Raw genomic sequence first — 27,756 nt, forward strand, 5'->3', positions numbered from 1 at the left:
CCCGGTGCCTAGCAACGGCCGCGCCGGCCCCGCCGCTCCGGATTGGGCGCCGGGGCCACGTGACGGCGCCACCACCCCGCGGCCTTGTGGGAGTTGTAGTCCGCGCGGGGGCGCCCCCTGCTGGCCCCGCGCAGCGCCTGCGCCGCCAGCACCCTGGACAGGCCCCTGCTCCATCCCCAGCTCCCGGAGTCGCGCTACCTCACGGTGCGCAGCAAGGGGCCAGCCCGCTCCTGGCCCCCAGCCGTGCCCGCAGAGGGCCCAGCCGACTCGTCCGCGGCCTCCCCCCTTCCCCGTCCAGGCCGCGCAGGCCCCGGCGTGACGCACGCGGAGAGGTTCCGGCCAGCCTGGGGGCAGCACGACACTGCGAGGGGGTCGTGGTCCGGCCGCTCTCCTGACACAAATAGGCCCTTCCCTCCGGACACCCCCTCGCCGCCCTCCACCAGGAGCCGGCACCGCTGCTTGGACCACGCTTGCCAGCTTCAGCCGCCAGCCACGGCTTTGCCTGGCCTCTCGCAGGCCTGGCCGCACGAAACTGTCTCCATTTCTCCCTGCGCGGAGGCGAGACCTCGGCTCTTCACCAGAGGGCATCAAAACCCGCCCGCCGAGCGGGAAGGGAAAGCACCGGGAAACTACAGCTCCCAGAGATCCTTGTCGGGGGGAAAAAACCTTTGGCTTTGACAGCAGCCGCCACAAGTCTTTCCGCCTCCAAATCTCGCTTGCAGAGCGGAGAGATTATGGTGGACTGACAACGCTGCCTGCAAACGGACCCTGCCGGAGGGTTTCCCATGCTCCAACTAACCAAAAGAAGAAGAAAAAAGCCATCCTCCCAGCATGACTGCTGCTCCCGGGGGCCTCTTGGCACCGCGTCGCCTCCCGCCTCACCTGCCTGCTTGACGTCTTCTGCCGTCCACAGAGACATCTCTACACCCATGTATTTTTCATGCTGGAAGTCTCGATGCCCCCGAGCCGCTGCTGGTGACCGCGGGGCAGCTATGAAGTAGCCCTCCGGCAGCTGAGTAGGACCTGCTGTCCTCCCAGCCCGCATGCATTTCTCTTTGCGAAGAGAAGGATTTTCTTGAAGGCAAAGCCAGCGACTGCCACCTCCAGAACCCCGCTGCGAGGGACGGACTCTCACCGACATGGCTCACGTGTTGCCCTGGCTGCTGCTCTGCCTGGGCTCTGGCGTGGTGCGAGCCGGCCGCGCGCAGCTGGGGATCCACGTGCCGCTGCGCAACGGGCTGGGCCCCCCGGCCCAGGGCCACCGGGTGCAGCGAGCCGCCGAGGGGGAGCAGGAGGACTCCAAGCAGGGGAGCAATTTTGTGGACATGATAGATAACTTGCGGGGCAAGTCTGGGCAGGGCTACTATGTGGAGATGACTGTTGGGAGCCCCCCGCAAAAGGTAAGGCGCTGTCCGGAAGCCCCTGGCTGCAGGCACGGGCTGGGCTTGCCACGCCGTGGCTGAGCCCTGACCTCACCGAGGTCAAGCTGAGAGGCGAGGGTAGGTCAGTGTAGCCTGGCGTGTGTCCAAGGTCTTCCCAACAATTGCTGGTCGGGGCACAGGAGCGTTAGTAAGTGATTCACCTGGGTGCTGGAGAATGAAAAAGAAAGCTTTCCCTCAAGGGAGCTGTACAGCCCAGATCCAGAGCCCATTGCATGCACCTGCTCCAGGTGCTCTTTGTCTGTGTGCGGGAGAAAGGCCTGTGCTGTGGGAAGCTCTGCCTGGGTGCAGACGCGCGGCACAGCCCAGGCTGGGGACGGTTTCTCCCGGGACATATACACAGTGCCCTTGGCAATCGCCTCTGGATAGAGGCACCACATTGGCTCTGTTTCTCCTGCTTCAGGGGCAAAGGGGCACTGGTTTCTATGCTGCTGCTGTGTGTTTGCTGCTGCTGAAATCACCAAAGCAAGTGCAGCGCAGATGAGCAAACAGCCTTCCTGAAGGCCCAGCTCCTGCGAGGGCAGGGCCCAGGACTGCACGATCCCTCCTCGTCCCTGCAGCGCTGTAGGGGTGACCCTGCAAAACCCCGGTGCTGAGCTCCTGTCCTTGGCTGACACTGCTGTTCTCAGGTTAACCCACTGTGCAAGCAAGGACCCTGTGTTACCTGCACGATCGGGGGGGCCCAGGGTTTGCAGCATTTCTTGTTGTTTGAGCAACTTTATTTCAGGTTCCCACAGCATGCAGATGTGCAGGAGAGAGACAGAGAGAGAGGGAGAGAGAGAGAGAGGGGGCCACAGGGAGACAGGCTCCCTGCTAGAGACAGAGATATGTGGCTTTCAAATTATGGGGTTCATTTTGGTATGTCCCCATTGCAGTGCAAATGCTCAGCAGGGGGGGTTGGAAATGGCAGGGCTCCTCTGACTGCGCAGCCTGGTGGGAATGGCCAGCTGGGAGCTTTGCCTTGTCTTTCTCAGGTGCTATAATCATTTCTACTGCATGGAAATGAGATGCAGGCACCCAGGGAACATGAGCTTTGCCTGGCTGACATGACGGCAGTGAGAAAGCTGACTTGCTAATTAAAACTAGAGGCAGGCTGGTGGGGGTGGGGCAACGAGACCTGTGCATGCGTGTGGGGACGTGGGAAGCTGCATGCTCTGTGCGCGTGCACACAGTCGGAGCCGGATTCGGTGCCCATAGCGGGGATGCTTTTGCTGGGCCATCTGCTGCAAGACGAGTGGTCCAGAGGGGAGCCTAGGGACCCAGGCATTCACCTGTGTGCGTGTTCTGCGAGCCTGCTGCACGGCTCTGTGTGTGCAGCATGCGTGGTGCCCAGCATGGGTGTCAGTGCTTGGCGGGGGTGCATGTATACGCTTGCACACACATGTGGTCTGTGTTTCCAGAGGATACCCCAGAGGAAGCCAGGGTATCCTCACCTGCAGGCAGCCCCTGGTTGACAGCAGGTGAGGCATGCTTGGTGCCTGCTTCCACTCCAAAAGCTTCTGCTGATGGCGCCAAACTTTCCTGAGCTCCTTGTGCTCCAAGCTGCTGCCAAGTAGCTCACGCTCACATGCAACTTACTGCTCTGCCTGTCCCTGCCTTGCTGGGAGCATCTGAGCTAAACCAGAGGCTGGGAGCTGGCAGCAGGCCCATCCTGGGTGGGATGTGATAAAAAACAAGCCTGCTGTTGGCCTTGCTTATCCCCAGTCACTTGGGGCAGTGATGCCAGCATGGCAGCTGCCAGCCGCTGGCTGTGCCCTTCCTTCTGGGTGGCTGCAGGGGTGGCTGGGGACGTACCTGCCACTCACTGGGCTGGCAGTGCTCAGGTCGTTGGGCCTGGCCCTCTCACCAGATGGTGACCCTGTCCCTGGCCACGCTCGGCTGGGGAGAGGGGCTCCCACGTGGAAGGCCAGAGCCCTGCAGCCCTCCTGCTCAGCACTGGTAGCTTTGGCCTGCAGCCCCAGCCCCACCAGGCACAGGCGAGAGCTGCTGCTGGAGGGGCCACGGTGATCCAGGGTCCCCTGCCTCAGCCACCTGCTTCCGTACACACTGCACCCCAACCCCTCAGCTTCCCTGGCAGGCATCTCTTTCCAAGCCCTGGGGAGGGCTGCCTCCCTGTCCTAGCCCGTCTCCGGGGCCTCCTGTACCCCATCTCCATGTGCCACAAGGAACGCCTCATCCCTTACCTGGGTGCCTACCTGGTGGACACACAAGAAGCAGGCACTGTGCCAGCTCCCCCAGCGCTGGGGTGGCTGGAGCTTGTAGAGGAAAAACACACTGAATGAGAATGACACCTGTTCCCACACGCTGGTGGGCAGACTTCTGGGGCACAGGTTTGGGCTGTGGCCCCTGTCCAAAGGCAAGTTGGGTTTTTTGCACTGGAGCAAAAGCCTGTCAGGCTGTTGTAGTAGAATTAATGCCTTTGGTTGAACAGCACATGCGTGTCTGTGAATGCTCACGTGTGTGATTGTCTGTGAAGTATGTGTGTATGTGCGTCCGTGCACGAGCACCGAGACATCTGAGCCTGCAGAGGGGCAGGGTTTCTGGTCTGAGCCTCTCCCAGGGGTGGCTCTGCTCAACACACCTGCGAGCACCTGGCCTGTCTCCCTTGCCTTTAATTTCCCGTGGGGCTCATTCCAGGCCTGCTGAGCTGCAGTTTTGTTTTGGGGCAGCACCTTACCATGCCTCGCTCACAGGTGAGTGGTTGTCCCCCTGCATCCATCCACGCCCGGACATGCACAGGCAGCACCAGGCTGCTCAGGAGCACGGGCTGATCACCAGCGAGTGCCTCCGTGCCCACGGCTGCAATGCACAGAGCTCTGCAGGGAGATCCTCTCCCAGCCCAGCCCAGCCCAGCCCAGCCCAGTTGGCTTGGGGCTGACCTGGGTGTGACAAGCCCAGAGCAGAGCAACCCAGAAGGGGCCAACACTAGCACTACGGTGCAGCAGCTGCCCCCACAGCCATTCACCGTGAGAGGAAGCAACTTGTCTGCTGGGCGCCCTGAATGTCTGTGGGTTCAGGCTCCATCAGGCCAAGACTTCCCGCGTCCAGGGATTTCCCTGGAGAAGAGGCGGCCAGGCTGAGTCTCCAGGATGGGGAGCCCAACTGCAGGACAAGAAACACTGAGTCAGCAGGGTGACAGCTTGCAGGTCCAAGACTCCCTGGCCCTGCTTTATTCCCACCTGCCCTATGCTGCCCTTCTGGCTTGTGGTGTTACTGTACCCCTTGGCGGGGGGCAGAGACAGCCCGTGGTGCAGGGGTGCCAGGAACCAGGCTGGCACAGCAATCAGTCCTGCCCGTCCAGAGCGCTCACCCGGGGGGTGACAGCGTCCCATCCAGCCCCAGAGACACTGCAGGTTCCAGGAGGCTGTCCCTGACTTGGGTAGGCTCTCGTGCAGGGCAAGGTCTGCAGAGCCAAAGCGTGGACCGTGCTAGACCCGCTGTCTCTCCCGCTGTGTCAGTGCCGGGCTCCGGGGAGGTGCCGGCCACCGCAGGGAGCAGCAGCAATCCGCTCCCCAGCGCAGACGGCCTCTAAGTGAAGGCGGAGCAGCAACGTCTGCAGAGACTCTGCGGAGCCCCCTGCCCTGTCGGCGTGCATCCACTTCCTGACCGCGGCTCAGGTCAAGGGCACGGTGCTTTCAGCATCAGCAGGAGCCCAGGACCACAGCCCGTGGAGGGGCAGCTGGGGCCCAGGGGCTGCAGGCTGGGCACAGGGGAGGGAGGAGCAGGGCACACTGAGCCCTCCAGCAGCTGTCCCCACCCCGCACTGAATTTCAGTCATTGTCTGTTCCTGTACAAGAACCAGGTGTGTGTGACAGGCATTCTCGGCTCAGGTTTCACCCGCGGCAGTGCAACACAGCAGGGCTGTGCGATATCCCTGGCACAGGGGCTGGGCAGGGCTCCTGGGGAAGGCAGATCCCACAGCCCTGTGTAGTTTGCCTGGTGGAGGCAGAGCTGCCAAGGATGCCAAGGCCCCGCCAGCTGCCGTCACGCGGCATCCCACAGCCCTTCTGGGAGCAAGGTATAGGCTGGTGCCAGAGGCTGTCGAGGGATATCGATCCCCTTCTGCCAAGAGCATGGGTTAGTGCAGGAAGATGTACAAAGAGCAAGCATCCCCAGGGCACTGCAGAGCTAAACGAGAGGGGAGGCAGTGCTGCGTGGGGACAGCCTGGCACCGGCACGGTGGGGCGGGAACTGCTCCGAGGCAGCTGCATGCAGACCTCATGGCCTGGCACTGGGGTTGTGGCATGCAGAGCCAGCGGGCACAACATGGCCATGTCTGGGGATGTGCTGCAGCAAAGGCCAAGGGCACTGAGGGAGCTGTGCAGGGCAGGGAGTGGGCAAGTGTTGTGTGCATATCCATGCGTGCACCCGTACATGCATGTGCCAGTGAGAGGCGGCTACGGAATGACGCCTTGCTTTCCGTATCCTGGCACCCAGCCCCCCTGCAGGCCAGGCCTGGGGGGCCTATGTGAGCCCAGGGTCTGAAACCAGCTCTGCCCTTGGAAGCCCTGGGCCGCAAGCTCTCGATCTGTGCCCATGCCAGGCAGACATTACTGATGAGCCAGGGAATCTGCTGGGGACAGGACAGTGCAGCCCACCTCTCCCACCCTTGCGGCCAGCGGGGGCCACGTACAGGAGCTTTTCTACCAGGCATGAACAGTCCCTGCGCCAGTTCGGGGGCGCATTCAGGAGGGCTGTGAGCCTGACTGCTCCGTGCCAGAGCTCGTGCCTGCAGCAGGCCACCCTCAGGGCTGGGATGCTGAGCCTCGGTCTGCTTGGGAGAGCTGGTTCCAGCTCCTGGAGGTCCCCAGGCATCTGGCACTGGTGCAGCGTGGAGCCCCAGTGCTGCTAGCTCTGCTGCAGTGGGTCTGCACACCCTGGCAAGCCCTGTGCATCCCTGCCCTGCTGCATGGCTCCCAAGGGGCCCAGTGCCCTCCCACAGTAGCTGTGAGGCCCCGTAAGGAGGATGCTCGTGCCACGACACACCCACAACAGGGAAGGCTAAAGCCCTTGCACGAGCCAGCTCGGCTCCAGACTCACACTTCTAGCTCCCGAGTAACATGGTCTCCCCGCTCTCTCTCTCTGTCTCCAGCTGAACATCCTGGTGGACACAGGCAGCAGCAACTTTGCAGTTGGGGCAGCACCTCACGCGTTCCTGCAGAGGTACTACCAGCGGCAGCTGTGAGTACAGCGTGCGCCGTGGGGCAACCCGGAAGGGCTGCCAGCACTGGCCCCCACCCTGCCAGGCTCTGCACACCCCAGCCAGCGTCCTGCCTCCATGGGTGACAGCCAGGGCAGGCAGGGGGCAAGAAGGGGCGGGGGGAGCCTCTGCCCCGGCTCTCCACCTTGGAGCTGAGAGCCCCTGCAGCAGTCAGCTGTGGGCAAGGAGATGCGTCCCAGCCCCTGGGAACAGCGCTGGATGCCCACGTGCATGTCCAGCAGTGCCTCCGGTGCTCCCCAGCCTCTGCAGATTTCCCTTGCTGTGCTCATGGCTGCGTCCATCTAGCAGATGCACGGGCTGCAAGCGAAGGGAGCTGCCCCAGGACCTCAGATGTGGGTGCTCTGCAGGTCTGACACTGGCCCCACAACACGCCTGGCCCCCAACATGCTTTGTGCTGGGATGCCCCAGGCAGGCTTCCTTCAGCTTCCCAGAGGGGGCCGTGCCCCCTCCATCTCCGATACCTGCTGCGCTCGCTGATGGCTGGGTCACGAGGCCGGCACTGCCAAGCTCGGCGATGGCCCCGCTCCAGGCTGGCGCTGTCAGGTGCTGTCCAGCCCCCGTGACGCAGTGTCTGTGCTGGGGGGAGTCAATGGCCCCTTTCTGTGCTCTGAGGAGGGGGGGCCCCCGGCTGCTGCTCTGCCACCCCGAACATTGAGACACTGTCTGGCCTGCCGGCTGCCGGGCACAATGAACAATGGCCAGGCTTGTGTGCTGCCTTCCCATGGTGCTCCCAGGGCCTGCCCCAAGCCCCGGGTCCCAGCTGGCCGGGTTCCAGCCTGATGGGCCCTTGGATCTCTGGCAGGGCCTGGCTCCGCACCCTGGGCACTGCCGGTAGCAGCAAAGTCACCATGCTGGGTGTACAGTTGGGAGCAGGGCACAAGGAGAGCTGGGACACCCACATGGGACACGTGACACATGCACATGCATGCCCACAGCTACGGCAGGAAGCTCATGCGTCCTGACATTGGGGACGCGACAGCAGGGAGCCCCTGGGTGCCCTCATTCAGGCACACGTGCAGGTCAGCTGGCAGCCTGGGCAGTCAAGTCCTGATCTGCAGAGACTGAGAACTGCACACTCACAGACTCTCTGCTATAAGTGGATACGCGTGTGCACACACAAGTTCTCTAGCTTGTCTCACACATACACATGAATGCATGCACAGGCATACATGGGTTCGCTAGCCAGGCTCTCTCACACACACAGGGGTTTGCTAGCCTGTCCCAGGACGTCCCCTGGTTTTCCTGGCACATGTGTAGTCAGATCTGCCTTCCCAGGCCTCCTGCCGCTCCCATGCTTTCCTGCCCTCCTGCTGGGCTTATCTCATGGATCTTGCTCTTTGGCCCCTTTTCCAGGTCCAGCACCTACCGGGACCTGCGGAAGGGCGTCTACGTGCCGTACACCCAGGGCAAGTGGGAGGGGGAGCTCGGGACCGACCTGGTCACCATCCCCCACGGCCCCAGAGTCACCGTCCGAGCCAACATTGCAGCCATCACCAAGTCGGATAAGTTCTTCATCAACGGCTCCAACTGGGAGGGGATCCTGGGGCTGGCCTATGCTGAGATCGCCCGGGTGAGCCCTGCTGCCTCCCCTCTCGCCTTGGCTCTGCCTGGCAGCCTGCCTTTACATCTACCCTGGGGCTGCCAGGAGCAGCCTCTTGTCCTGCTATCAGTGCACTTGGCAGGGGTGCCCGGTGTGGAGCGGGGCCCTGGGGGTAACGGGGTGGCTGGCAGGGGAGGATACCACCAGACTCCTGTCCCCACAGCACTGGGAGACACCTGAGCAGCTCCCTGCAGCTCAGCATGGGTGCCAGCCTCCACCACAGGGGCCAGCCTGGCCTCATCCCATCCCTATGAGCTCCAGAGCATGGTCAGACAGTCACAGCTCTGGCTCTCACCTCCCCAGCCTGATGACAGCTTGGAGCCCTTCTTCGACTCGCTGGTGAAGCACACGCGGGTCCCCAACATCTTCTCCCTGCAGCTGTGCGGGGCAGGCTTCTCCCCCAACGAGTCCGAGGCCTTGGCATCAGTTGGCGGCAGCATGGTGAGTGTGCAGGCTCTGGGCTGCCCTCTGAGAGGACGGAGCAGGCCCCCAGGGCAGGCAGCAATAGAGGGGTGGAGAGGTCCAGCGGGGAACACGTTGGGCCTGGGCAGCCCTGAGGGGTTGTGGGCATGGCCCGATGTGGGAGGCCAGGACAGGAGCTTCTCACGGACCTGCGGCTCTCGCCCCGGCTAGCGTCACTCCTCCGCGTGATCTCTGGGAACTTCTAGCCTGGGCAGCGAGGGGTGGGTGGGAACAGGACAAGCTGGGAGTGGGGCAGGAGGGACAAGCGATGCCTCTGCCAGCTGGTCAGCAGGGCCCCACCTCCCCCCAGTCTGCCGCACAATGAAGCAGTTGGTGGCAGAAATGAACTCCACGTGCGCCCAGATGCGCAGCGAGCTGGTGCAGCCCCCCCCAGAGGTCACGTTTGTATGGTGCAAGGCAGCACCCCGATGCCCTGTGCTCCACTTGCCCAAGCTGGCCCGGGAGCACACCTCACGCCTCTCCTTGCTGCAGATCATTGGCGGCATCGACCATTCCCTCTATGTCGGCAGCATCTGGTACACTCCCATCAGGAAGGAGTGGTACTACGAGGTCATCATTGTCAAGGTGGAGATCAACGGGCAGGACCTGAAGATGGACTGCAAAGAGGTGAGGAAGGGTGGGGGTGCTCAGGCTGCTGTCTGAGCCACGGGACAGGCTGCTGTCCCACGGACAGGGCCCTGGTCTCAGCTCCCGGGAGCACTGCACTTGGGCTGGATTCCAGTGCGGTTTGGTGCATCGTGACCATGTAACCCAGCGATTGAGGACAACAGGACAGTGACGCAACCTTCCTCTCCACTGTCACCAGTAAAACATCAACTAGTGCTGAGCCGAGGCTGGACCCCGAGTCCTGCTAGAAGCAACCCACTGAGATCTTTGCGAGCCACTCCTCCCCCCACAACCCAGCTGGCCTGGCCTCCAGCTATTGTATCCCCTGGAAATGCCATGTAGTGCAGGCTTTCACATCTGGGGATGCTGTGCTCCTTGCCCTGGGGAGTTCCCAGGTCACTGTATCAGCACAGCCAGGCTGTGATCTTGCTGAAAAAGACAAGCCCCACTTTCCGTGACCCTGCACTGCCTGGCTTTAATTACACCACAGACTCCCGTCCTTCTGCGAGCCCAGCTGAACGGGTCCAATACCCTGCTCATGGAGGACAGCTCTAGTTCCCCGAGTCAGCCCTTTTGCCACTTGTATCACCTCGTTTGGCCTTTACCTCCAGCAGCTCTCCGGGTTTCCCAACTCTGTGAAATGTTGGTATTAGCAACGTGGAGCTCTGCAGCAACTCCAAGGGGCAGTTTTCCAGCCTGCTGATCTGCAGGCATTTAAATGTAGCACATGTGCCTCCCATCTGCCCTTGATACAGAGGCAGACTTCTGACTCCAGCCGCCACAGTGCACGGGCTGCTTCGCCTTCCCGCTTCATTGCAAACACGAGCAGAGGTAGCTCCATGCTGCTGCCTGTCCCTGTACTGTTTGCCTCTGGGGACGGATGGGAAAGAGCGGCTGTCCCTAATACGCAGTGTAAGCCATGTTGCCCACTAATATTCCAGGGATTCCTGCTGCTTCCTGGCTTAGCAGCCTTGGGTTTAACTCACAGCTTAGCATCACTCCTCGCCGTACTTTCCGTAGCCATCTCATGTTTTCTTGCTGCTTCCACTTCCGCTTTGGCATGTGGGGTGTCTCACACAGCCTCATCTTGTCCTCCATTGGTGACACTGGGGCTGCCTGAGCATCCAGAAGGACGTCTGTAAAGGACCCCCCCATTTCCATGAACACTCCCTCTTGCAGACCGTGTTCCTGTTAGCAGTTGCCAACAGCCGCTGGAAGCTTTGGAAAATGGGGTCTTCTAATGCTGCACAAACACACGCTGCTGGGTGGTGCCAAGTCCTGGGAGCACAGAGCAAGCAAAACCAGCTCATGGTCCCAAGCTTTAATTTGGAGGCTAGCAAGCAACCCCTCTTTGTCCATCACAACAGGGTCCACTGTTGAGATGCCCCGTAAGAGGGGCAGGGCTTCCTGTGATCAGGACTGACGATGCACTCTTACTAGAAACTCTAGGGCAGTTTTGATACCGGCCACACGAGACACCCAGCAAATGCACTCTGGCTGAAATCACTCCTGAGCGCACAGGAGCACTTCCCACATGCTCCAGCGAGATGCTCGCAGAGCTGTCATGCTGCTCCCTGGGGAGCTGAGACAGCCTGCAGCAGGCACTGCCCCCACCCCAGCTGTGGGTGCATCCGTGGCAGCTTTGACCCACAGGCAGTTGAGGGTTGGGCCTCTCCTGGATGCAGCAGGTGTTTGCTGGAGGCGTGGGGATCACGCTGGAACCAGAGCCCAGTCCTGGCTGAGATAGCTGCGTACGGAGATGGCACCTTGCAGAGGGTGCAGCCTCCCAGACTTGGCTCTGAGCTCACCTGGGAGCAGCAGGGCTGGAGTCTCACGCACCACGTTACCTCCTGTCACCCCTACAGTACAACTATGACAAGAGCATTGTGGACAGCGGGACCACCAACCTCCGGCTGCCGAAGAAGGTGTTCGAGGCTGCAGTCAAGTCCATCAAAACAGCGTCTTCGGTCAGTTCCCCCACCACACCCCACCCCACCCCCTCGGACCCGGGCCATGTCTCAGCACAGCCACAGCCCCCAAGCTCATGCCGCTTTGGGCTGCCACCTCAGAGCACTGTGCAGAGGGACTCACCTCATCCACCACTGGGAGAGGGAGGAGGAAAGTCCCGCTGCATCCTTGCAAGCATCTCCACCAGGCTCTGGCAGGCCCCGGCCCAAATTTCCTGCATTTTGGCACAGATGCTCACACTCTCTCCCTTCTCTGCCGGACAGACGGAGAAGTTCCCCGACGGCTTCTGGCTGGGGGAGCAGCTGGTGTGCTGGCAGGTTGGCACCACCCCCTGGCACATCTTCCCTGTCATCTCACTCTATTTGATGGGCGAAGCCACCAACCAGTCCTTCCGGATCACCATCCTGCCCCAGGTGGGTCCCCGTGCCATGCTGGGCAGGGGGGAGTGCAGCCAGGGCAGCGGCCAGAGGAGGAAAAGCGTGGAGAGCACCACAGTGCAGCCTGGGGTCCCTGGGACAGCAGCCCTGGCCAGGGGAAGGGGAGGCCTAGCCCCTGAGGTTTAGTGTTGGGGTTTGGAGTCTAGTTTCAGCCCCCTCTCTCCATCGTGGGTGGAACCAGAGGCTGGACCATTTGGGGGCCAGCACATCGCCCCAGCAGCATGGATGATGGTTCCCCATCTCTCTCCAGCAATACCTGCGCCCCGTGGAGGATGTGGCTACCTCCCAGGATGACTGCTACAAGTTTGCCATCTCGCAGTCCTCCACTGGCACCGTCATGGGCGCCGTCATCATGGAGGGCTTCTACGTCGTCTTTGACCGGGCCCGCAAGCGCATCGGCTTTGCAGTCAGCACCTGCCACGGTGAGGGCAGGGGGGGCACATGTGAGTGTGCTCAGTGACACCACCCGGGCTGACAGCAGTGGCCTGGGAGCGAGCAGTGGAGCCGGCAGGGTGGTCGGCTGCGGGTGCTGGGGGCAGGGGTCTGCTCTGGCCAGGCGGTCCCCCGTGCTCCCAGCCAGTGCCGGGTGCCCGTTCTGGCGCGTGACACCACCCTCCCCACGCACAGTGCACGACGAGTTCCGGCGGGCGGCGGTGGAGGGGCCATACCTGCACCCCGACATGGCGGACTGCGGCTACAACATCCCGCAGACGGACGAGTCCACGCTGATGACCATCGCCTATGTCATGGCGGCCATCTGCGCCCTCTTCATGCTGCCGCTCTGTCTGATGGTCTTCCAGTGGCGCTGCTTCCGCTGCCTGCGGCGGGACCACGACGACTTTGCCGACGACATATCCTTGCTCAAGTGACGCCTGCCCCGCAGGCCGAGGGGGCTGCTGGAGCCTGCTCCCGGGGGGCCCAGAGCCAGGGCGGGAGCAGGCACAGCTCCGACTTGGGGCATGGGCTCTTCTGCCCCTGGAACACGAGGTGCCTGGCAGGGAGGGGGAAGGGAGCGATCCTGTCTGCCAGCAGCAGAGCCATTGCCCAGAGGCAGGCCCCTGGTGCCCCCCTTGCCCTCCCACCTGCCCTGTGGCAGCCAGGTCCTGGGGTGGGCGCTGGAGCAGCAAGGGAGGGTGAGGCACTGGTGGCAGGGCAGCCCCAGGCTGGGGAGCAGGGCGCCAGTGGTCAGTGGGGGTCACTGTCCCATGCTTTCAGGTTCAATTGGTTGGTTCCTAGCTAATACCCCAGGTGTGCTGCTGCCCTGGGGGGCTGGGGACAGCCCCTCCCTGTTCTGCCAGGCAGACATGGAGTCCCTGCCCTCCACACCCCGGAGGCAGCTGCCCCACACCTGCCCCAGCCAGGGACACATTGCCAGAGGCTGAAGAGGGCAGCAGCCTCAGAGGCACCTGTGCCCTGGCCCAGGGGTGGCAGCTCTGGGGCTTTCGCTGGCCTCTCCCGTGTGGTGCCGCAGGTCATGCTTTGACCCCATCGGGCGGTCAGAGCCCGGAAGCCAGGAGGCCTGCCTGCAGCGCAAGGCAGCTCAGGCACGGGGCAGAGGACCAGGGCTATACCGAGCCTCTTCCTTGGCACCTGCGCTGGCCCAGCCTTCCCCCATCCTCAGCAGCTCCCGGAGAGCCAGGCCTGTTGGCACAGTGAAACCTACTCAGCCCAGCCTGGGGGTCCCTGGAGGCACCTCGCCATGTTGTACTCTGTGCGTGTGCCCGCGCGTTGCTGTTTGCTGTAGCCCCTAGGCTGCCCCCCTCTTCCCCATGGGATGCCCATGTGAGCTGGACTCTACGGGCTGCATCCCCATGGCCCGTGGGAGCAGAGAGCCGGGAACTACCCTGCGCTGGCTGCCCTCTGCTCTCTCTGGTGACCCTCCGTGACCCGCTGCCTCCTCATGGGATGGAGGTAGACCCCGGGCACACAGCCACGGGAACCTACCTGGTGTTGGTGTCCTGGGCATGGGTCAGGGCAGGGTCTTGCTGGCTGGGTGGGCAGATCACTGTGCAGGAGCCTGACTGGGCTCCATCGGGCAGTGGGGAGAAAGACCCCTGCTGAGGACAGGGGCAGCGCTGTACAGGATCCCGTCTCCTCCCCCAGTGGCTTCCACCTTCTGTCCTTGGAGCTCAGGGGAGGCAGATGCCCACAGCCCTGAGCCCCAGGCAGGGTCCCCTGCCTGCCTCCTGCCTTCCTTCTCTTCAGCTCTGCCCCGCCTGATCCCCGTGGCACTGGTCTCGGCTGCGAGTGGTCCCAGCACCTCGTTCTCTGAAGGAGGCAGCAGCTGCTCCTGAAACACAGGCATTGGGCTAGCTGCCTCCTGCCTGTGCCTGGGGCTGGGAGCTTGGGGAGGGGCTGGTCGTCCCCACCCTGACACCTCCCATCAAGCGCAGCCCGTGGCCACAGCTCAGAGCAGCAGGTAGAGAACGGACTGCCCCTGCCGCAGCCCTGGCACCCTGCCTGCCCTAACTGAGAGCACGCCTGCCCCAGCCAAGCCTGCAGTAGGATCCCCAAAGCCAGACTGTTACCCAGCCCGCCCACCCCTGCAAAAGCCATAGGAGCCAGGCCCAGCCTGTGCCAGCACCCGCCTGCTGCTGCAGCCTTGTCTCACCGCATGGGATGGGCTCCCCCAGCACGTGGGCCGAGGGGAGAGAAACGTCTCTTCCTGCTCTGGGCTTAGCTGCTAAAGGAGCCCCCTGCTACAGCCCATCTGCAGGCGGCAGTGCCATCCTTGCTGTCCAGCTGAGCGAGATGTGGTGTGCGCAGAGGTCAGGCATTTCTGGCCTGTGCATTAGATACACGTCGCAATCCTTGTAATTCCAGTGCTGCAACCCACCTGGCCTTGCCCAGCCTGGCAGTGGGGGGGGTCACATGGTTTTTAGCGCATTTCTCTTAAGCACTGTTTTGCTTTCTGGGCACTGCAGCCACAGACCTGGCTGGAGGAGGGCAAGGTGGAAGGAGCTTCCCATGGAGCTGAGGGAAGCAGGCTCAGCAGGGAGCTGGAAGCTGGACAGAGCTCCCGTAAAGCTGCTGGGGGGCAGAAGATGGCCCAGGACAGCACAGAGCACGTAAGCTTGCACCACGGGAGCGGCTCTGCCAGGTGCGATGGTGCAGCACACAAGTGGGGCAGAAGCAGCTAGAGCTCCCCTGGGAGCCTGCAAGAGGTGCAGAAGGGCCGGAGGAAGGGGGTCCACACCCCGCAGTGGTGCACGTCCCCCCTAGGCTGCTGTTGCCCATAGGTGTCACAAGGGCAGACAAGCCCGTGTTCAACAGTGCCAGCCCTGCCCAGCAGCCAGGGCCACAACGGTGGTGACAGAGGGAGCTCTTCCCCCCTTGGGAGAAGCCCAGATGGGATCCCCAGAGCAGGCGCTGGCTCCAGGGGAGCACAGAGCAGCAGCGGGGGCCCAGGCTGCTCTTCCCCGCTGCTCCACGAGCCTGCTTCAGCACCCATGCCCCCTCGCCGGGTGACTTGCTCCGGCACAGCTCTGGGCTCCAGGCCACCTCAGAAGAGCAGAGCGAGGCAGGTGGGATGTGCCCAGACCCCACACCCCAGTGCCTGCCTGCCCAGGACCACCCCAGGACACCAGACTCATTCGTGGGCCACTGCCTTAACACACCCGTGTGTGTAGAGCCCCGCAGACCAGGGCCACATCCAGGTGCCCAGCACAGGGGGCGCGTCCAGGGGCCTCGCCTGGAGCTGCCGGCACTTACACCACTGCTGAATTTGTCCCAGACTTTGCAATCTCTGAAGCAGGAGTAAGACTCAGAGAGGTGCTGAGCACCCATCCAGCCCACGGAGAGACCAAACCAACCGGCCCAGAGGAGGCTGCCGTGGAGCCAGAGCAGGAGGGGAGGGGAGGGGAGGGGGCAGGGCCTGAAACGGTTTGTTACTCTGAGCTGCAGTGCAGCCAGCTTCATTCATCCCCGAGAGCTCCTGCCCCGCCGGCCCAGCCTCGCAGCAGCCAAGACCGGTGGTGGCAGCACGCCGGCTGGGCTGCGAGCAGCGCAGGGGAGCCGGGCAGGAGCAGACTCCAGTCCTCTGTAACCCTAACGTCTGTGTAAGAATCATGAATGTTACCGCAGTAAATTATGACATTAAAAGCAGAGAAGAGCCTCGGTGGCTACAGTGGGTCTTTACTGGGGGGGACCAGGTGAGTGCCAAGGGGGGTGAGGCTGCTCTGGGACCCTGTCTGCTCCCACATTGTATCTGTGGCACCGCCAGGACTGGCAGGTGCTATCCACAGGCTCCCAGGCCTGGGTCCATGGGCACCCCTTGGCCTCTTCGCCCAGCCCTGAGGGTGTGTGACAGGCTCACCCGATCTGGCGGTGAACCCTGCGTGGGTCAGAGGGGGGAGTTAGAGTGATGAGCAGGAAGCCCCACTTCAGGGGCCACCTCTGCCCACATCAGCTGGAGCTGGGGTTGCTGAGGCCTGCTGGGGCAGCAGTCACAACCGGGGATCATGAAGCAGCATACTTCTCAGCAGTCCTTGCAACCAAGGGCCAAGGCAACAGCCTTGGCTTCGTGTCCATGTGCAAAGTCCACCCCTCCCTGACCACAGGGGATCGCAATCCCCACAGCAGAGCCACCTGCCCACATCCCACAGCAAGGCAGTGGAGAATTCATGTGTCCCAGGATTACGATCCCTTCTGCAGAGAAGCTGGGCCCTGCTCTGCTGATCCCAAGGGCAGCAGAGGAAAGCCTCTCGCTGCTGGGCTTTGCACTGTGTGCTCAACAGCTGCGGCCTCCAGGCATGACCCATCCTTGCTCCCCACGGCTGCAGGCTACACCTGTACTCCTTGGCCAAGGCAGCGAGGGTGAAGCGAGGGCCACACGTGACCTCTGCATAATATACACACTTTTATTTATGAACTTGTATGTATACAGACTTTCTATACACACCTTGCCTATATAATAAAAATGTACATGTGTATACATGGTCATATAAATATAGAGCTGTAGAAACCTTCGAACCGGTCCTGCGCAGTCCCAGCGCCGCCTCGAGCAGGGATCTGTGCTTAACTGGCCATCATTTGAGACTGGGGCAGAAGGGGCAAGTGTCGTTTGTGTTGGTTTGTGCCCAGAATTTGATGCACTGAAAGAGAGAGTGGGTCTAGAGCAGGCCAAACACTCTGAGACTCGAGGCACCCCTGGTTAGAGTCAAGGAGCCCACAGAACGCACCAGCTCTTGAGATTCAAATCACTTGTTGACTAGAGTAATAACAGAGCAACCTGTCTGTTGAAAGAACACCAAACGGCTGCAACAGCTCAGGAGGTTTTCAGTTGTACAGATCTCTGTTCAACTCCCCTGTGTTTGTCTCATGAACTATGTCTGCACATCTAACAGTGCAGCACCCTGGGAAGGATCCCCAAGGCACCCAAGAGCACTGCTGCACCTGGTCGAGCAGCAGGCTCTGCTCACAAGCAACCCATGGCCAAGAGAGCCCAGGGCTCAATACTGAGGTCTGGTTAAGTATCACTTAGACTCCTCCCGAGAGGTTGGGGATCCCTCGCAGCAGAGCATGTGCATGGTGGGTGTCATGTCAGTCATCCTGCTCTGGTCCCCGCCACCATCCTGCTCGAGGGTGCCCAAGCTTGGCTCTAGCCCTCCAGACATGGGAGGTGAGAGGATCACCACCACCAAGGACAAGAAACCTCAACCCCTGGGCGAGCTGCCTCGTGGCAGGGAGGCGCAAGGCTGGCAAGTGGATTTCAGGCCTCCAGGGAGGACTGCTCTGCCTGCTGGCAAGACCGTGCTTGCTCTGGGGCTCTCATCACTTGCCAGGGTCCTGGGCCTGGGCGCTCTGCACAGCGCCACGCGAGGAAGGTGGAGAAGCACATTTGAGCCCAACAGCTAGAAGCAACAGCACAGGGGAGGAGTCCACCTCGCCATGCCCTGCCCTGCCCCGGGCAGGCATCATGCACTGCGCTTACCTCCTTGTGCAGCACGTGAGAACAGGCCATCGGGTGGAGCTCGCTGGGCTGCACAAGCTTCTGGCACATCAAACACAGCTTGCAGACAGTGGGGGCCTGGGGCCGGCAGCAGGTGGAGACACAAGTCATCTGAGCCACTGTGCCACCCACACCCCGACTCCCCAGGGCTCTGTCCACCCCACCACCCCAGCCACATGCAGGGGAGGTTCCAGGGAGGCAGGGGAGCCCAGAGGGTTGGAGCTAGAGAGCCAGCAGCATGATGCAGGACAGACACCTTGGCTTACCCTGGTTGGTGCAGCGAGCTGGTTCTGCCCCTCCCCTGGCTGATGCTGGCTGCTCGCATGCTGCAGCAACCCAGTGCACTGGCTCTCTCCGCCACATGCCCAAGATGCTTCCAGGCTCACCCAAGACCCATTATGATGGCTGCTCCCCCTTCCCACCCCCTCACCCCCAGCACAGAGCTTGTGCCCAACATAGCAGGAGGGGTCTAGATAGAACCCCAACCCAAACCTTCAGAGCCAAGAGACCACACTGTGGGCTGAGGCCAAGGCTCCCCTCACCCTCCCGGCCCTTTGGAGCACACTCCAGAGGGGCCTCAACCCCATGCAAGGGCTGTGGAGCATCTTACATGCGACGGTGTCCCCGGGTAGGTCACCTGGGCCGACGGCAGGAACATGGGGCTGCTGATCTGCGGCAGCGGAGCTGGAAACATGGGGGTCCTGATCCGGCCAAGTGGCTGTCAGCAGGGCAGACAAAGCACCTCAGCCACGTGTTAGCGGGGAAGGCGGGACTCGCTGGGGGCAGGGGCAGGCCCCTGGCTGAAAGCAGGCCAGTGAGCGGGGCCTGCTGGACAGACCCAACACCACTCCTCAACTGTGTCCTGGCTCCCTGGGGCAGGCAGAAGGTGCCTTCCACTCCTGCCTCCCCCTCCCCCCACAGCACCACTGGCTCGCTCAAGAGCTGAGCCCCGACAGCTCCTGGCCTCAACGCTGCCCCTCCTCTGGACAGCAGACCCACCTGAGCCCCAACTGCCGCCCTCTCCTGCTGCTCTGCCAGCTTCGCGGCCACCAGCCGGTTCAGCTCCTCCATGGTGAGCCCTGCCATGGTCGTCCGCGCGGTCTTGATCTGCTGCAGGATGTTGGTCAGCTGGGCCCTGGGCAGGCAGCAAGCAGGTGATATGTGTCATGGCACAGCTGCTCCCACCACTGAGCAGTTCCCTTTACTGTAGGAACCAGGTCTCTGGGGCACTGTGAAAGCCTGGGTGAAAGCCTGGAGCACTGGGATCAGTCACCAGCAAGGCACCAGCCCCACACTCCTTTGAGGGGGAAGGCTTGGTCCCACTGCCCTGGCTCCCATCACCCTGGTCCGAGGACAGGGTAGCCATGCCTAACTGAAGTACAGGAGGTGAAGTGACCTGTCCCAGGGCATCAGCATCAGAGCAGGGGTCTGAGCCCGAAGTCCCCCATGCCAGAGAGATCTCGGCTCAGCCAGTCATGCTCTCCGTGGCTCATAAACATTGCTAAGCCCCTCGGCGTAGCAAGGGGGGCCAGGTGCTGCAAGCCAACCCAGCACCCCCCTGTACAGGCAGGGCTCTCTGCTAACAGCACACAGGAACCCAAACCCCCACGGGCAGACAGTGCCTCCCCCAGGGCACAGCCAACATCCCCAAGTGTCCCCACCCACTGTCCAACATGCAGGGCCTCATCTCCCTGCCAAGGCCACTCACTTGTTACACTGTGGAAACCGAGCCAAGAGCTTCTCCAAGAGCTTCTCTAGCTTGTCAGCCGGCTGCGGCCTGTGAAACTCGGGAGCAACTTTGACGCCACCCAGACCTGGCGGTGGCGGGATAGAGGCAGCAGGCGTCATGTGAGAGCTGTGGGTACCAATAAGCGAAGCCACCACTGGGCTGTTCCTCCCCTGGGAGGTCGGCAGCGGTGGCGAGGGCTGATTGGGCCTGGAGATTGCAGGATTGAGTAGCGGGAAAGAGAGCGCGCGAGGATCTGCACTGGGCATAACCATGGGCACCGGGACTGGCCCGATGGGGAACGGGAGCCGGGGAGCGAGCGACGGGTTGTGTTGGAATGGCGGCATCAAGAAATCTGTCTGAGAGAGGGAGCAGCACAAGTCAGAGCAGGCATGCGGGGGGCCGCAAGCACCTCTAACCCGCCAAATGATGGGACCCCACCCCTTGTCCTACCTGGCTCTGGTAGGCAGCAGTACAGACGTGATGCTGCTGCCAGGGGCGCAGTGGGCATATTGCCACCACCAAGCAGGTAGCTGGCTAGCAGCACAGGCCTCCAGCCCCAGGCCACAGCTCTGGACAGCTCCTGTTTCCCTCCCCAGGTTCCCCCCATGGACAGTGGCATGCAGGGAACCTGTAGACAGGCTCTCCCCCTCCCCAGCCTCAGAGCAGGCACAAGCCCCAATGCCAGCAGGTGGGAGCTGCTCAGCCAGGGGGGCAACACTCACTTCTGAGGGGGGTGGCGGCAGCGTGGGGGTGGGGATCTGTGGCAGGCTGCTCAGCTTTGTGCCGTTCCTCACCAACTGGATGTGATCATTGAACTGGTCCTAGAGAGAGGAAGGAAACAGGGGGAAGCTCGAATGGTTATCAAGTCTGGCCATCTGCACAGGGCAGTATCCCTGGCTTCCAGGGCAGCAAAAACGCAGAACACTGGGGCCCAGGGCCTGCCTGAGCAGGCTGATACCCCAACCAAGTGCTCCGCCTTGAAGCAGCCAAAGTCTGGCTGGACAGGACCATATCGAGAAGTCAAAGGCCTGGTGGGAGGGACAACTGCCTTCACAAAGTCTCTGTTGCCACCAGCTGCAGGTGCCATGCACAGCATGTGCTGGGGGACAGCTGCCCAGTCATTCCTGAGGGCGCTCTGATAGTGCTGCCCTCCCTAGTCCTCTTCTCTGGACCCTCCTCATGGGATTCACACCTGTGTGGGGCCCAGCACTGGATACCATGCTCCAGCTGAGGCTTTAGCTGCCCTTCATCTCAGGGTTTCAGATCTGCTAAGACATGGCTCAGTCTGGGCATTAGGAGCAGCAGTTTTTGTATCCATTGGAGTCGGAGCTCATGCAGCGATTAGCATGCCCTGTTCCATGCATTGCCACTGCTGAGAGCTGCGGGACACATGGCAGGGATCAGCCAGGCCCTCAAGAGCTTCTTCTAGTGCCCACTGACAGGTTCGCCCTGGAACATCCCACCTGAGTGGCAAAGGAAGCAAGCCACAACTGTGGTGTGGGGGTGGAGAGGGAGAACTGGATGCCTCAATTTATTTTGCCTCACCCGCACGTTTTCCTTGGTCATCCGTATCCTTTTCAGCCTCATCTCCCATTCCTGCTTAGGCCGGATGGTCTCCAGTGTTGGAGGTGCAGATCTGCTCAAAGACAAGTAAAATGCAGAAAGAGGGTTTGAGCCTGAGGCCCTTAAGCTGCAAGTGACACCAGGACAGGTGTCTGAGTCACATGAGTCCATCAGCCCTCTTCCAGCTTCCTCCACTGCAGCTCTAACGCCTGCTCCGACCAGAGATGGGAAAGGTGCAGCCTGACTGAAAAGGGCCAAGCTTTGGATGGGGAGCTTGGGAGTTAGGGCTGCAGGACGCTGACAAAGAAAGTTCCCAACGCAGGGACTCAACAGATGCAATGCGAGACGGGGCTTCGGCAGACACAGAGCAGCAGGTTAAAGACAAAGACCTGGCCCAGTAGAAACCTCACCGAATCCCTGTGCCGTGACAAGAAAGCCTGCCCTGGTACCAGTTCAGTCCCCCCCGCCAACACACACGCATTGCAATGGGGAACGGGTTGGTGGGCAAGAATTGGGTCACCCTGCCCCACACAGGACTCACTTGAGGTATGTCAGATGTAGCTCTGCCTCCTTTTCCGCTTCTTCCAGCTTCAGCACAAGCAATTCCTTCCGGCTCTCCAGGGACAAGATCTAACAGAGAGAAACCACACACATAAGCAATGCATATTGGGTTTCCTCAGACCGGGGCCTCCAGGCTCTGCACAAAGCGAAGGATAGCAGTGCCCCACTTGACTAACGTTTAATAGTGAGCACTGGTGCAGCAGTGGCCATTGCCCCTGTGAAGAGCCAGACTCAGCAGCCTAGTGCGTCACTGTTTCTCCCATCTGTGTTTCAGGGGAGACCAGGGCACAGCGCTGCCCTTACCCCATCACCCCAGGAACTGCCACTGGCAACCTGCAGCTGCATCCTGAGCCACCTGCAGCAAGGAAGGCCTCAATCAACCAACCTCCGCTTTCCAAGCCCGCTCTGTCTCCTCCAGGATGTTCCTGTTGATGTCATTGTGCTGGTTCTTCAGCTTATCCAGCTCCTCCTCCCAGACCTGCCTGGAGACAAGAGGAGAACACGTCCATGTAGGCGTTCGCCCAACAGTATGGTTCCCAGTGCTGCAAGACCATAGAGCTGTCCAGACCACAGAGGAGCTGTCAGCCCAGCCCTTGGGCACCTGTTCCAAGGCCATGTCCTGGAACCAAGACCAATCTGCTCTCTCTGTTGTAGCGTTTAACATAGTGTCCCGACAGGTACTGCTGCACCTGCTATGGCTGGCCTCAACCCACCTGGCCCCTCAAGAACCCACCTTCTAAGCCAGGGTGTAGAGACACTAGGAACAAACAAAACCCCTGCCCCTTCTCCCCCTGTCCTGGGCCACTGCATGTACTAAGGGTGCCCAGCAGTGCTTCAGCCTCCTGCTTACCAGGCATGTCTGAGTCTGCGACAGCAAAGCCAGAAACAAAGCCCCAGATAAGCCAGGAGTGGGGGTTCTATGCGAGGGCTTTCTACTGCCACCAGTCCTTGAACTGTCTAAGCAACTGAGTTCAGGTCAAAGTTTGGGGACTGACCCCCATTGCTATTCTGAGCGCAGAATGTCCATAAGTTAGAAATGGCCTGGGAAAGAGCAGGGACAGCACAGGGAGGTAAGAGACTGCAGCGGCTTCTGGGACACCAAGTTCAATTCCAGGGAGAGACTACCAGTGAAGACCAGCTAGCTAGGACTAATTCTCATCTTTGAGGATTTCCAAACACTTTGGTGTCTTTGCTTGTGAGAAAGCCTAGTTGGCCTCAACCAAAGATAAGCCAGGCAAGGGACTGACAGGTGTTAGCGGAACTGGGGAAGAAATGAAGCATGCGTACTACCCCACCTGCCTCTAGCCAGCAATATCACATCCTACTTGGATCAGCAAATTCATCCAAGAGGGGAAAAATATCTAATGCAAGAAGAGGAGGCTCTTCTGGGACAATGGCTATTTCTGGGTTCTTGAAAGTTAAGGGGAGGGGAAGAGACAGAGAAAAGCATTTAACAGAAGGGATCTCATAGAGTCCTACTTTTCATCAGACTGCTCAGCGATCAGAGAAGCAATTTTATTCTCCTTCTCCTCCTGCTCCTTCAGTAACCTGTACAACAGAGAAAGGAGAAGCTGAAGCCACTTACTGCAGGGCACAGAACTTCACGGGACTAGCAAGGTCAGGAGCTCTATACAGTGATGTACTCTGAGAACGCTGCTATACAATGAGTCTCCTCTCAGATTCCAGGACTGTCTCAAGAGAGCACAGTCTGTGCTGTGCCATGAAACCAAGTGACAAATAACAGCACATTCCAGCACGTCTCGATGGGGAAGCACAGTGCTCTCCCACTGCTACTGCTGCTCTTGTGCGCTGCACCTGTTTATTTCCAGGGAAATAAGGAGTCACTCAGCTAACTGGGACATTCTAAGGTCTTTCTTAGGAGAGTTAAAAAATGTAGATCAATGAGATTTCAAAAAATAAGACCTATATTATTGGACAACTGGTGTGAACCTGTAAGGCCAAGGTCACCACCCAAAAGGACCTCAAAGCATCTCCCAGCTTATGAGGAAGAGTCTACTCATTTTCTTCTTGCAACAGTGCAGCTGAACCCAAGAGGCTGTTGCCGTGAGCTGGGTGGTTGCATGCCCCAACTCCCCCAGCACAGCAGAGGCAGGCGCCTGACGCCGGCTACACGCAAGGCCCACAAGGCAGACATGGAGTGCTTCGGCAAAGTGCCTGCAGAGAGCAGCTCTGGCAGCGGCAGGCTTAACGCCATTTATCTGCCCAGCAGGCCAAGGTGCGACCCCGATCACTCCGAGTGAAAACCACACAGGATTCTGAACGACTCCAAAGTACACAGGGCTTCAGCTGTGCTTCTCCTGTGCTGAGATCAGTCAGAGTCCATGGCCAACAACCATGACACCAGCCTTCAGCCCCCACACTCTGCTCTAGGTCCTCTACATGTATCCAGCTACTTAAACCTTCAGGCAACCATCCCGACATGTCAGTGCCGACTGATAGCTGGCAGTCCAGAAGGGCCCCTTGATGAGGCTCTCTCACTAATGACCAGAGGTTCTAGCTTTCAGGATTACACTGAGATGGAGTTTAAACCAAACCCAGCTCCCCACATCAGTACCTTCTGCCCTTCTCACAGAGCTTCTCGATCTCTGCTTTCAGGTCCTGCTCCTTCTGCAAGAATTCTTTCTTCTCCTTCTCCATCTTCTTCTTGGTCTCTTCTCGTTTAATTGTCACAACCTGAATGGCCTTCAGGATCTCCTAGAGTTTAACGGGCATCACAACAAGCAGAGTAAGTCTGCCACAGCGTGGCTGGTTGTTTCTGAATTCTGGATTTAGCACAACTCATTGCGCACCTATTTCACAGGCTGTGAGCTTTAAAAAAAGAGTCTAGGAAAGTCAGTCCTAGAACAAGCCTCTATATCATCTTGTGGCAAGGAGTCCCACCAGTGAATTACACAACGTGGGAAACAAAAGCTTCCTTTTCCTTGTTTTAAATCTACTACCTAATAATACCATGAATTGTCTGACTCTGGGGTGCACATGTGGCATCCTTCTAAGTCTGCAGAAGACTGAGGTGCCAACACGCCTGTTTTAACCTGTGTCACAGTGTGGAAACAGCTGAGAACAACTGGTCTAGTCCTGCGGTTCCCACGCTGTGGGCCAGGGAGAGCTGACTGGTCATATGGTGTTAGCTCTTCTCAATTCCTTGCACTTACGACTGCCTTAAATAGTTTCTTGCCATTAGTTTTCTCTGTGAACAATTGCAGTTGTCAGGAATGTGCTGTGAGCCTGTCAATCGTGAGGGTGCTGTCTAAAGGCTCTACATTAAAGTGCAGTCCACGTAATTAAGATTTTGAAATGTCAGGTGCTTCCTCCAGATTTGGGCAAAGGCCAAAATGTGATGCTTCAAATTTCCGTGTGCATCGCTGCCTAAGGCTCCCTTCCTGACTCACACCCATCACCTTGTGCTCTTCAGCCCAAGACTCAACGATCCCACTCTGCAGCATACTGGCCAGACGCATCAGTCAGGTCAGACACAATCGGCAAAGGGCCTTGCTGGATACCTGGTGATTCTTCATCTCTTCTTCTCTTCGTTGCTGGAGCTGCTTGAGCTGCACCTGGAGCTGGTTCTCCACTTGCCTCTGCTTGTCCAGCACTTCCTGGTAGCGCTCCTTCAACAAAGCCCTCTCCGACATCATTTTGTCCTGCCACAGGTGAAGAAAGTGTACATGAAGGTGCAGTGTCACCCTCAGCCCCGCAGTCAAAGAAAAGGATTCAACTAGACTGGTCTCACCACACTCTGAAAAGAGCAGGTCACCTCAAGTACCCCCTTTGGCCCCATTTTCAATGGTGCTGAGCAACTACAGCTTCCACTGACATCGGTGAATCGTAGGTGACAGTCCCCTGGACCAGGGCCCTAAATAACCAGCCCAGTGGAAGATCTTGGAATCCAGGAGCTACAACAGGCAGGACCCCACTCTAACCACGGGATTAGCCACGGACTGTGTTTCTTGAATGCTTACCAAGTTCTTTTCAATATCCTGGTCTGTGTTCACCTCCAGGTCGGCCGTCTTAAAGTCGGTCTGCACAGGGAGGAAGGGTTCCTATCGTTAGATCTCTTTGGAGATGCAAACACCAGTTCAACAAACACGGGCATTTCCTATCTCCCGAGGGTCCCTGAGGCAGGTCAGGACTCCACGCAGTTCCTCAGTGGCCCCTTTTTCGGTTTGGTTTCTCTGACACCCCATGACAAATCTAAGAAGCTCCCGGCAGGTGCTTCGTACTGAGGTCACAGGGGGTCTACAGACCATCCTGTGGACTGTCACTGATACACATCTCTCTCACACCAAAACTACCCATCTTCTGTGGCACCTGATTAGGGGCCCTAGCACCTGCCCTCCACACTGCAAGGGAAAAATCAGAGACCATCCAGAACAGCGAAGGAAGCTTTACTTCTCTCTGCTGCAAGACATGCACAGTGGGTGGAGACATGGACCAAAGGACAACGCGGATTGCTCCAAAGTCAGGAAAGTGACAGGATTTTACGCTGTGATGCCCTGTTTCAGGAGGGCTCTAGCCAGACGCCTGGTGGCACAGGGATTTGCCTGGACCTATTCCTCCTTTCCTGGGGGAAGGTGCCCAGTGCTGAAAGCAAACTGTTAGCAAGGAATGTTTCTCTCTCCCAGCCCCTACTGCTGCCCTCACCCCACCAAGAAGCAAGCTGGGGAAGGAGGGGAGGGCAAGCAAACTCCTTCAGACAAGGAACTGGCACCTGACCTGCACTGCTATGTTCTGGGAGGGCTTCTGGGATGAGGCCTCCTGGTCCGCGTCCTGTGCCGCACTGCCGTTTTCAACCCTGTTCTTGCCACCGGGAGGCACCTCCAAGGGTTTGTTACCCAGCTCCGAAGCCTCATCCCCTTGGGCTTTTGGCAAGAGCAGGGCTGCCAGTTCACCTGCTGGGCAGCTATCGGTGCTGAGCTCTTGCTCCTCATGGCTGGCAGCCAGGTGCAGAGGAGCAGCCGGAGGGCACTTTCCAGGGAGCGTGGCTCTCTCCTCCCCTGCCGCGCTGTCCAAGCCCTCCGAGTCGGACCGATGCATCTCTTCGCTTGAAGAGCTGGCCCGAGTCTCTGTGGGAGCATGGCCAGCGTATCCTATGGCTCTGCTCACAGCTTCATCTTGTAACGCCGCTTCGCTCTCCGCTGCTGGCGGCGACTTGTCGCTTGCTGCTATCCCAGGATCCTGTTCTGGTGCGTCTCCCACGTCCTCCTCGCTCGTCACTGGCTGGCTCTCGCTGGCAGCTTCCAACAGCACAGGATCGTCCACGTCGTCTTGCGCAGAAGCGTCACCGAGGCTATTCAAAACAAGCAAAGACAGAGACCCGCACTTTGGTTATGCCTCTTGTCCTGGGCTCCCCAAGCGCCCACGAAGGCTCATCTGTCCTGCCACCACCTGCGAGGCGAGGCAGTCTTAGCACGTGACAGACGGGAGGGCGTCGAGGAGACGCGGATCACCACAGCTGCAAGGCAGCAGAAGAACTGGAGCCAGACCACAGCCCCCAGACCCACTCCCCCAGGGCCGCGGAGCAAACGGGCACCAGGGCTGCCCCCAAGTGTGTGCAGCAAGGAGCCGCGGGGGGCTGTGCTGCAAGGGGGCGTCTGCGACCTGCCCAGAGCCCAGCTCCCTACCTGCTGGACAGGATGCCCGCTCCTCGGTGTGGGGCTGCATCGCTGGGGGCCAGCGGCTCAGCGGCTGCTTTGTCTGAGACCCCGACGGGCACCTCGTCCTTGGCCTGCTCCAGGGCCATCGTCCTGTCCCTGCAGGGGGGAAGCAGGTCGGCGTCACGGCAGAGCCTGCGTCGTACTCAGGGCCAGCGCCGGGCCGAGTGGGGCGCCGGTGTCCCGGGCTGGCGCCCCCCACCCCCCCTGCCCCGCCGTGGCGGGACATGGCCGCCTCCACCCCCGGTGTCACTGCCCCACTGCATCACAGCGTGCTGCACTACATAGCGCCGTATTGCACCGCACGGAGCCATGCTGCACTGCACCACGCTGCACGCGGCTGCGCTGCACGCGGGGGGTGGGGCGCACTGTATCCGCGCGCTGCACGGGGCGGGGCCTGCCCCGCGGCCGGCCCGGTCGGTCGGACCCACCTGCGGGCGGGCGCGGCCTGGCCGCCTCCTTCCCTCCCTCCTCCCGCCCGGCGCTTCCGGCTGACGAGCGGCGCCGGAAGGCGAGAGCGGCCCCTT

At 60.4% G+C, this 27,756-nt stretch overlaps 2 protein-coding genes across 2 annotated transcripts; one reads left to right on the plus strand and one right to left on the minus strand.

Moving 5' to 3' along the window:
- The first annotated feature begins 668 nt into the window (after positions 1 to 668).
- Positions 669 to 13,368, plus strand: BACE1 (beta-secretase 1). The gene is made up of 9 exons (XM_019543089.1): positions 669 to 1,400; positions 6,532 to 6,620; positions 8,014 to 8,230; positions 8,564 to 8,701; positions 9,215 to 9,349; positions 11,215 to 11,316; positions 11,581 to 11,730; positions 12,005 to 12,176; positions 12,382 to 13,368. Exons 1-9 carry the CDS (start codon positions 1,140 to 1,142, stop codon positions 12,621 to 12,623), a joined length of 1,506 nt encoding a protein of 501 aa, XP_019398634.1. The 5' UTR covers positions 669 to 1,139; the 3' UTR covers positions 12,624 to 13,368.
- Positions 13,369 to 16,595: 3,227 nt separating this feature from the next.
- RNF214 (ring finger protein 214) lies at positions 16,596 to 27,719 on the minus strand. The gene is made up of 16 exons (XM_019543088.1): positions 27,661 to 27,719; positions 27,200 to 27,328; positions 26,292 to 26,865; positions 25,538 to 25,597; positions 25,079 to 25,219; positions 24,133 to 24,272; positions 23,037 to 23,105; positions 21,943 to 22,039; positions 21,538 to 21,626; positions 20,979 to 21,069; positions 20,156 to 20,254; positions 19,413 to 19,789; positions 18,704 to 18,839; positions 18,315 to 18,422; positions 17,687 to 17,782; positions 16,596 to 16,847 (listed from the first exon to the last, which is right to left on the minus strand). Exons 2-16 carry the CDS (start codon positions 27,316 to 27,318, stop codon positions 16,782 to 16,784), a joined length of 2,262 nt encoding a protein of 753 aa, XP_019398633.1. The 5' UTR covers positions 27,319 to 27,328; positions 27,661 to 27,719; the 3' UTR covers positions 16,596 to 16,781.
- Between the last annotated feature and the right edge of the window lie 37 nt (positions 27,720 to 27,756).

This window comes from Crocodylus porosus, unplaced genomic scaffold, assembly GCF_001723895.1.
Source record: "Crocodylus porosus isolate Cpor-Errol unplaced genomic scaffold, CroPor_comp1, whole genome shotgun sequence".
NCBI lineage: Eukaryota > Metazoa > Chordata > Crocodylia > Crocodylidae > Crocodylus > Crocodylus porosus.

Bases quoted from the DNA above. Each gene is read 5' to 3' on its own strand.
- BACE1 (XM_019543089.1), top strand. From the start codon at position 1,140: ATGGCTCACGTGTTGCCCTGGCTGCTGCTCTGCCTGGGCTCTGGCGTG. The intron at 8,702-9,214 runs GTGAGTGTGCAG...TCCTTGCTGCAG, and splicing joins CATCAGTTGGCGGCAGCATG to ATCATTGGCGGCATCGACCA. The intron at 11,731-12,004 runs GTGGGTCCCCGT...ATCTCTCTCCAG, and splicing joins GGATCACCATCCTGCCCCAG to CAATACCTGCGCCCCGTGGA.
- RNF214 (XM_019543088.1), bottom strand. From the start codon at position 27,318: ATGGCCCTGGAGCAGGCCAAGGACGAGGTGCCCGTCGGGGTCTCAGAC. The intron at 20,255-20,978 runs GTGAGGCAAAAT...TCCTCTCTCTAG, and splicing joins TGACCAAGGAAAACGTGCGG to GACCAGTTCAATGATCACAT. The intron at 16,848-17,686 runs GTAAGCGCAGTG...TCTCTCTTTCAG, and splicing joins CTCACGTGCTGCACAAGGAG to TGCATCAAATTCTGGGCACA.